The following is a 9,399-nucleotide window of genomic DNA, read 5'->3' on the forward strand; positions in this document are numbered from 1 at the left end:
ACAGAAATCCATCACGGTCTAAGCAACATTCCAACCCATGCAGTCTCTACAGCCAACTTCTCTAGGAAACGGTCCCTGGTTGGGCTTTAATTCAGTTGGGCACTAGTTTCCGCGAGCTCCAAGTGGAAGTCCCGCTGCCAGAAGTGGCCAGACCAGAGATGTGGAGGGGATCACATTATACCGATGGGGAGGAAACCTCATATGGGAATCTTGAGATCAGCAGCAGTGTTAGCCACCTGGGTGGCTGTCTTTTGCCCAAGACAGACAACTTTGTATAAGGACAGGAATAAAGAGAGGGCATCAGGTTTCTTACTACCTTTCTGGTCATGGTACTAACCTCCAGCCAAAAGGCAGGCTTTCTCTTCCCCATAGCGTAGCGACAGGCTAGAGGATTACAGCCCGTGCAACGCACATGAAAGTGTTCCAATAAGACCATCCTCCTTGAAAAGCCCCTGGAATGAAAGTAAAGGGAGAAGAGAGGAAGTACTCACCAAGTTCGCACCGAGGCTCAGAGTCTAGATGGGAAGACTGAGTCCCTTCATGGTCACCAAATGATGTGGAAACGTGGGGGTTCAGAGCCGACAGCCAAGAAAGAATTCTTGAGATGTCTTTGGTACAAAAAGGGGGTTTTATTGAAGCACGGGGACAGGACCCGTGGGCAGAAAAAGCTGCATTGGGGTTGTGACGGATGACAGATTATATACCTTCAGGTTGGAAGGGGGTCAGGGATAGCATAAGTCTCTAAGGAATTTGGAAGCAAGGTTTCCAGGGCCTTGAGGGGCTAGCTGTTGTTAAGGTAAGGTTATTTACCATTGTCAATGACATAGCCTTGAGATAGTGATTTGATGTTGAGACCATCTGGACGGTACACAGGACTGAACCCAGTTAAGGTCTCTATATAAATTTTTAAGATTTGGCAGGTGGGTGTGGAGATCTACCCGCTTTGCGGCCACCCAAGACAAGCCTCATATGTAAGATCCCGTGCTCATGAAACCTGCCACCTACCAACCTGGAGTGACCCGCCTGTTTCTTCTGTCTCTCCCTGCCCTCCTAGTACAGGGGCCAGTCTCAAATTATACCTGGGAAGATCCCGAGGAGCTTGCAAACTAACATGCTACGATGACAAGGTAACTGTGACAGAGACCATATGGCACCCAAAGCCCCAAATATGTACCATCTAGCCCTTTACAGAAAACATTTGCCAACTCCTGTCCTAGAGCTACATCTATTTTACTCAGATTTAGTATTTTTATTTTCTCTACTGATCTTTTAACTTAGTGTCACTCCTAATTTCTGTTACTTCTTTCCTTTTTACTCTTATCCTTTCTTGTTCTATTGAGAGATGTCATGTGGACCAAGAGGCAAAGATGAAATAAAACAAAAGCATGTACTCAGGGTCTCAGAACTGTAATTCAGGGAGCACAGACTTGGGCAGCAACCCAAGTTCCCTTACGGAACAAAAGTCAAAGGTTTCAAAAGACGTTTATATTTGTTTACAAAGAATTGTGATTGGTGTTGGTGGCAGAAAACTAATGTTGGCTGAATATAGTTGGTTGCTAAGTCTATTACTGAGCAAAGTCTCTAACTGAAGAAAGTTGCAGGCATTTGGGCAGAGTCTGGAATCTTTGCAATTTGGCCCAGTTCAAAGTTTATGGTTTCATTAATGAGGATGTGCCTAAGGTCTATCTCCTTAATAGCCTCCTCACTGCATTTTAAACACCCCCCCGCTTTAAAAAAAATTTTTTTTAATGTGTATTTATTATTGAGAGAGAGAGAGAGAGCATGAGCATGAGCATGAGCATGGGAAGGGCAGAGAAAGGGGGAGACACAGAATCTGAAGCAGACTCCAGGCTCTGAGCTGTCAGCACAGGGCCCGACGCAGGGCTCAAACTCAGGAACTGCGAGATCATGACCTGAGTCAAAGTCGGACACTTAACCTACTGAGCCACCCAGGTGCCCCCAAACCCCTTAACATAAGTGATTACATTTCATTTCACCTTTCACAGTTGTTAAAAACACAGAGGAAGGGTATCTAAAGCAGGGAAAACACCCAGGAAAGGGTGACAGAATGTAGTCAGCCAGGATCCCAGACTATCAGTGGACTGCCCAACCCCCAAGAGCCCCTGAACCACAACACAGAGTACTTACTACAAGCTCCCAAGAGGCATTCCATGAATGCTGAATGAAATAGGAACCCAGACACAGAAGAGCCTCTCTCTTTTTGTAGAGACCCCACGCAGAGGCACAGAAGTATATGAAGTAGAGATACAAATGAACAAGAATCCTTAGGACCCTACATGCCCCCTTTCTGGGCACCACACACACATCCCCGTTAACCAAGCTGGCCCAATGCACAACAGAAAATGGGACTCGCATATCACAAAACACAGCGGGGCCTGAATCAAACGGCCAGGAGTGAAGAAGACAAGATGTGTCAGGGCTGAGTAAGGCTTTACTGGGGATCAGGCTGGGCTGGGCAGGGACACCCTGGGGGAACCAGGAGTACACATCAGGCCATACTGGGCGTCAGGGCAGTGCCGGGGAGCTCGGGGCTGAGCACTACAGACCAGGAGCCAGTCAGGCTCCTGAAAGTAGAGCAACCACGGAGGGAAGAATGGTCTGGCTGGCTCTAGCACAGGGGCTGACATTGGTGGGGAAGGGAATGTGCCAAAGTGGAGAGCCGGTGTCAAAGGGCCTGGATGAAAACGGAACAGGGAGCGGGAAAAGTGGGGGCGCCAATAAGGTATTTCATGGGGACACAGGAACGTAACAAAGGACAAGGAAGCAAGAAAGCTGTTCGGGGAGACAGGGCAGCCACAGCTCTGGCTCTTCCCTCCCATCGCCTCCCGCGTAGGCCTACTTGTTGCTCCAAAAGGCGATCTTTAGAAACAGAGGGCCTGGGAGGAAGCGGCTGGACTTCATGTAGGCAGAGATCTTCTTCAGGCCCTGCGGGTGGAAAAAGAAGGTCCACCATCAGGATCTGCTGCCCCGCTGGGGCTCAAGCAGTCCTACTGAGGCACATCAAGTATGGCACCAGTCCTCGTGAGGTCCAGTGTCAAGACATAAAACAGTCTTCCTGTTAATCCACACCTGGCCTAACTTAAACTTCCAGCTACTTGTGACCACTGTGGCAAGTAAGAGATAGCACATCCGGAGACTCTACCCTGTAGAGCCCTGGGGGCTGTACTTCCACCGGAGACGACGACACAGGTGTAGAACCTCCACCAACCACCCACACGAGAGGTCCTACTCTCTCCGTTCATCAGAAGGCAAGCTGACGGACACACAAAGGGCTCCAGGGCCTCTCAGGCTCCCAGGACGAGTAGGGGGGAAGGGCTCGAGTGCAGCTGCTCTCTTTCCGGGTCTGTGCTCTTTCTGCCGCCCCCCTCCTCCCCACCCAACCCTCTCAGGAGGCCCTGTCCCTCTCTGTCTTACAAATACCCTCCTTTTGCCAAGGGAGGCTCCCGGCTTCCCAGGGTTTGCCACACAGGGAACCCCAGTACAAAGGGGGGATCAGAATGAGCCCGGGCAGCTGGCACCAGAGGCCAGACCTCACCCAGTGACTCAGCAAAACCTGCACGAAAGGGAGAGGCTAGGGAGCGTGACAGTCAGGCCAGGCCAGACCCTGATTACCCTCTCTGAAAGGAAAAAGTCCAACTGCTTGGCCTGGTACCAGAGCCCAATGTTATGGGCACCAACTACCTCCTCTCAGTTTCTGCTGCAGCCATTGGGCAGAGCACTCAGGGATGTCTGAGCACCATCTTCCCAAGACATGGAGGGCCCGGTGAGTTCTAAAGGACTCAAACATCCTGGGACTGCCTGTACCGAGCAGGCCACACACGGCAGCCCACAGCTGTCTTTGTCCTTCCTGCCAGCCGGTCCCAGGAGCTCTGGCATAATCCCCAAGCCCAGTCACCAGGGCCCAGAACCAGCGCTGATACCAACCAGCTGAGAAAGCAGATCTCTCGATGGGGACTGGGACAGGGAAACAGACTGCGGGCTGAAAATCCTGCTGGATGAGTGCCCCAAATCCCCACATTTCTCATAAAGCAGACTCTGTGCCCTCCAGCGAGTGGTAAAGGGTGACCGGTGACGTCAGATGAGGCCCAGGCTGTGCACCCCCAGCTTCCACTTGGTAGCACCCACACCACACGGCTGGGTGCTCCTGTGGTCCTCTGCCTGCACTGAGTCCCAGGACGCTGGCTGCGGGACCCTTGCTTCCCCACTGTGCCTGACACAGTGCCTCACACACAGCACAAGATCAGGTCAGCAAAGAGGACTTACAATGAATGGACCCTCCCATCTCTGACACAGAATCTTCGGTAATTGGAATGAGGAAGGAAAGGGACACACGGAGGTAAGGGAAGAAGAGTGCCCCACCACAGAAGACTCAAGATGAGCTCCTTCCACAGGGGCCCCCGCTTATGTCCTCACCTCCCAGTACCAGCTACACACCTGGGGTCTCAGCACAGCCCCACGCAGGGATCAGGTTGCAGCGAAGCTGCCCGGAGGCACAGAGTAAATGTTGTCTGTGTCCTTCTCATGCAGTATCAGCCCTCCCCCGTCTCCACTCCACTAACGCCAGCGACACGCACACTCCTGAACATCGGCTGCATTCACGTGGTCCCGAGCGTGTGACCCGGACAAGTAAAGGTCCGGAAGCGTACCTTCTGGTGCAGGAAAGGGAGAGACACTCACTGCAGCCCATAGCAACCAGCCACTGCCTGGGAGCCCAGGACAGCCTGCACTGCCTCTGTGACCTTCAGCAAAATGCCTTCTTCTTTCTGCCTCGTTGCTCTAATCTGTAACGTGGAGGTGACAGCGCTGCCACCATGCAGGAGTGTCGTAAAGATTAAATTTCCCACGATATAGGTAAGATGTGAGCACAGTCCGGCATAAAGCAAATCCTCCACACATCTAGCCATTCTTTCTTTTAGTTTAAGACTAGGAAAGGATCAGAGAAAAGACAGAAGACAAACGACAAATAACTAGTAGGGAGGATAGGGGAATCACCTCAAAGCAGGCCACGAACTCTTTCAGGTTGGGGAATGCGTCCAGAGACTTGGGCTCAAATATGCAGTGCAGGTCAAGGATGTCATAAGCCAGGAAATCCAAACAGGTGATCTAAGACGGGCAAAGAACAAATGAGCACCTAACTCTGAAGCTGGGAGAAATGACAACCCCCATCCCCCAAAGCATTCCCCTTACCTTCTCCCCTGCAAACCAAGGCCTCTTCCCCAGAAACTGTGAGTACAGCTTCATCTCGCCTGGGATGGACTCCAGATACGCAGGCTTCAGTCTCTCCTGAGGCACAGAGGAGCCATCACCACCCTCAGACACAGACTTTCTGGGCAGAGATGCAGAGCTCCCCTGAGTTGTGCATGACCCCCAGTGCCCCCACTGGAGCTGGGCCATTGTCCAGCCTATGAATTCTCCAATCTGTGTTCAGCAGACTCCTACTGGGCACCACCTCCCATCTGGGAGAGGCAGAGGGAAGGTAGAAAACAACACCTCACTGTCCCTGAATTTGTCACCACTCATCTTCAAACGCCACCGTCCCCCAACCCCCCCCCCCCGCCCCCCGGTCTGACCCAGGAGTGCTGTGAGAGCCTGGCAGAGCTCTGGACTCAGGCATCAGGCAGAAGCAAAGAAGACACAACTGAAACAGCCTAGTGGAAAGATATTCTATAGTCTACCTTGTGGGTGATAGATAGGAGCAGCACTTGAGCAGTTTCTGGAAAGATGTAGAATTTGTGAGATTGAGAGAAAGAAGAGAGAGGTACAAAGCCCTGTGGCTGCCCCTGAGCTGCCTGCTGCACAAAGATGCTCAGACTTGGGGGTGTCAGGAAACAGTGTGAGCTAACAAGGCAAACACACTGTCTAGGTACTAAATTTCCAACTTGGGGACTGGACTCTATCTTAAGGTTAGCAAGAACCGAGTCAGAGTTTTCATCTAATGCACTGAGTTAAGAAGGCCACTTTGACGACAGTATAGGGACTGGCTTGGGGATCAGAAGCTCCACGGGGCTCAAATGTCAAGTAGAGGGATCGCAAAAGTCCTGTCAAAATCCGGCCCAGCCCAGCCTGGTCCAGGGAAGGGACTCACAAAGTCAGGGCTGTAGCAGACCCTGGTGAGCTGATTAGAGGCATCCTTAGCTTGGTTCTCCAAAATATCCAGATGTATCATCTCCTCTTCTGTCTCCCCACCTTCAGTCCACACAAAGGAGACTCACTGTCACCATTTCACCCCAGGCAAGCCCAGGGGCATGGCCACCTCTTCCCCGCATCCCGTCCCCAGCCCCACTCACACAGGTTGTGTTTGCGGGCAATGTAGCAAAGGATGATCTTGTGAGCCCCATCAATTAAGTAGGGTAGCTACAAGGGCAATTGGGGCAGGTGGGTAGGCCACGGGCCCCCTGCACCCCCTCCCTTGAACAAGGGCACTCTCAGTGCCTGGCTCATGGTAGGCACTAAATCAGCATACTGCAGATGATTGACCAGGCTGGTGCCTAGAGCATGGCAGAGAACCGGGAAGCTGAGAGCCTGAGAAGAAGGCAGCAAATCCTGAAACCTCTGAGCTGGGAAAGCAGATGGCGGAGACCCCCACTTCCTCACTTGTCCCCACATCACTCTCACCCCTGTACCTACATTGGGAAAGTCCAGGCCCAGCTTGAATTTTTCATCTAGCCACTGGCTTCTGTCATAGTCTGGAGCTGTGGTGGAGAACAGGGAGTGAAACAGACTCCCCAGACCCCACCTCCTTTGGTGACTGGGGGGTGGGGTGGAGATGAGGAGTCAGTGGCAAAGCCCCCCAAACAGGTGGATCTGGAATCTGGACCACTAAGTCTCACATTCCATGTTTGGGGACAAAGAACGCTTATAAGACTCTGGAACCCACAGCAGTATCTTACAAAACACTTAGGTAAGTCCTAAGGGGAATCCACCCGATTACTGATTCAGGGGCTCCAGCACCCTCCTCTTCTGTCCTGCCTTGGAAGGCCAAGCTGCTACACAGCTCAGAGGAATTAGGGAAGGGCAGGCCCTGCTCCAGCTGGGGCGAGTGGCAGGGGTGAGCAGCACATGGCCAGGGCATGGGGGGCTTGGTCACTAGTCAGGAGGAGCCGGGCACAAGTCAGAACTCGAGGGGATGCCATTACCATCGCCCATTGTGTACTTCGTTCCCTCATAGTGTGAGTCTGTGTAGGCCAGGAACAGGCGGATGGCGTGAGCCCACTGGGAGGGAAACCCGAGGAAGACATCAGAGAAGTCCTGACATCCTGCTTTTCTCTGCTGCAGATAATCTCATTCAGCTCCCAGAGCCGCCACCCGCGCGCGACACACACACACACACACACAGACGGACTCAGACACACGCCCACTTGAGAAGGACGGGTAATGGCTCAACTGCAGCCGGCCAGGAGTTGGAACCTTCTGGGAGTATTAGCAGCTGGCCCCATTTGCTGCCCTCGCGCCCCTCCTCTCCCCACCCCCACCCCCAGCCCGGTGCCCCCTCGCTCACCCCACGGATGTCCCAGTAACCTAAGATCATGGTGGCTGTCAGCGTTTCGTGGTCTTAGGATAAGGCCCAAGCCGGACTGAGCTAGAAGTTGACCGGCGTGCATGCGGGGCCGGGGCGGGGCCTGACTGCGCCCCTAGGCCCGGCCTGTGCTCCGCCCCACACCCTTCTACCTCCTTCCGCTCCCAAAGGAGGCGACAGCGACCGGAGGCCAGGCCGGCTGCAGGAGGACCTAGTGCGTCGTCCTGCAGTCGCCGGGGTGCAGTAGCCTCGTCCGAGGCTGAAGGCCACCGGCCTAGGGCGCCCCGGTTCCCCACAGCCCCGCGGCTCCCGGCCCCATCCAGAGCTCTGTCTCTAGTTCTGGGAGCTGGCAGGGCACCCGGAGACTAGTCCGGATCGCAGAGCTCACTCCTCTTCCTCTTTCCCAGTAGGCATCGCTTGGCTTCGGCCCTCGGCTGCTCTGGGATCCTCTGTCTAGTTAAGGCCAAAGAGCGGTATCCCTCATCCGGAGTTTGCTACAGCAGCACCTGTCCCGGGAGGCCCAGGAGGCCCAGGATTCGGGCCTGTCTGAAAACTTCTCCCTGGACATGTCTTGGAGGACAGACTATCAGTGATGGAACTACCACCCAGGACAAGGGGCAAAGAATAGGAAATGTGGTCTCAGGGTTTCCCAAGGGCCCATCCCTTCAGTCACGTGGCTGGGACTCAGGCTCAAGTGGAAATGAATCAATTACCCTTATGTCTGAAGTTGTGAATCTGAATCCAGAACCAGTCCCGGCAAAGGGCAGGGTTATGAGGTGCAGCCCCAGAGATGTCCTGCCAGCCAGCTAGATGTCCCTCATGTGGACAGCACAGTGACAGGGATTGTGCTGGTCACAGAATGTGAGTGAATGGGGAAGGGGAGGCACCTGTCCTGCCTCAGAGGGCAGCCAAAGGGGGCGGTCAACAGGAGGGTGGAGGACGCCCCACAGGACCACACTCAGGCTGGCCCTGCACACCCGGGGCTGCCTAGGTCCATGCATTCCAGCCCCGGCCCTAGCTGTGACCCATGTGTGCTTTTCGTATGTCACGGCGGCCCAGGTGGCCTTGAAGTCCTTCTGTGATCTGTGACATGTGGCACAGCCTCCACAGCAACAGTATCCTAGCTGCTGACATTGCTCTTTGAAGGCAGAGGACTCTTTCAGAACTAGGCGAGTAGGACAGAGCTTGGCCTGGGGCTCACTCTCCTTTATATAAACAAGGTTTCATGGAGAAGTGACAACAGAAGAAGGGAACCTTATAACACAAATGGGTTACAAGTGAAAGCACAGGTTGGTGCACTACAGAAAAATAAGCTTAAAATGAACACTTTGTTAATTGTCCACAGTGTGAACCCAGTATTCAGTAAGGATTTCAAAGTACCAAGATCGAGTGTGGAGCGGGGAATGAGGAGGACACAGAGGCAACACCGAATTCCTATTAAATTACAGAAGTCAGAGGCCTGCCCATCTCCACTAACTTGAGGAGCTGGGAGAGAGTGTCGCCCGAGGCAGGAAGAGCTCAGCCTCTGTTGCACGTGCTCCCCATCCATTCACCCCCTTGCCAGCAACAAGTCCTCCAGGTCTGGGTCCAAGCTCAGGATGCAGCCTTTGGGTCAAGGTGAATTCCAGGTAAGTTTGCCCACAGGGAGGCGATGGTGGTCAAGGGCCAAACACACATAAGCTGGCTCTCTTAATAGTTATGTTTTCAGAATACATTAAGGAGTTATCATTTTGAGTTTTATACACCTTCAGCCTGGAACAGCTGAACATTACTAGATTCCACCGAGAAAGTTACACGTGGAAGTTAACAAGAAGCAGAATAATAACATGTAAAATGGGTAGAACAGACACTGTTCCATTGGC

General features: G+C 53.2%; 1 protein-coding gene across 1 annotated transcript; it reads right to left on the reverse strand.

Moving 5' to 3' along the window:
• Nucleotides 1-1,806: 1,806 nt before the first annotated feature.
• Nucleotides 1,807-7,457, reverse strand: LOC132670915 (glutathione S-transferase Mu 4). Its single transcript, XM_078452575.2, has 8 exons — nucleotides 7,406-7,457; nucleotides 7,158-7,301; nucleotides 6,649-6,713; nucleotides 6,309-6,375; nucleotides 6,107-6,207; nucleotides 5,209-5,304; nucleotides 5,014-5,124; nucleotides 1,807-2,946 (listed from the first exon to the last, which is right to left on the reverse strand). The coding sequence occupies exons 1-8, from the start codon at nucleotides 7,455-7,457 to the stop codon at nucleotides 2,857-2,859; spliced, it is 726 nt and encodes a 241-aa protein (XP_078308701.2). The 3' UTR covers nucleotides 1,807-2,856.
• Between the last annotated feature and the right edge of the window lie 1,942 nt (nucleotides 7,458-9,399).

The sequence above is a fragment of the Panthera onca genome, chromosome C1 (genome assembly GCF_046562875.1).
Source record: "Panthera onca isolate mPanOnc1 chromosome C1, mPanOnc1 haplotype 2, whole genome shotgun sequence".
In the NCBI taxonomy this organism is placed as follows: Eukaryota; Metazoa; Chordata; class Mammalia; order Carnivora; family Felidae; genus Panthera; species Panthera onca.

What these genes read in the sequence shown, in the direction of transcription:
- LOC132670915 (XM_078452575.2), bottom strand. Translation starts at nt 7,457, where the DNA reads ATGGGGCCAGCTGCTAATACTCCCAGAAGGTTCCAACTCCTGGCCGGC. An exon ending in GAAGTACACAATGGGCGATG is followed by an intron (nt 6,714 to 7,157) that starts GTAATGGCATCC and finishes TCTCCACCACAG; the next exon opens with CTCCAGACTATGACAGAAGC. An exon ending in AGTTCGTGGCCTGCTTTGAG is followed by an intron (nt 2,947 to 5,013) that starts GTGATTCCCCTA and finishes TTCCACCCGCAG; the next exon opens with GGCCTGAAGAAGATCTCTGC.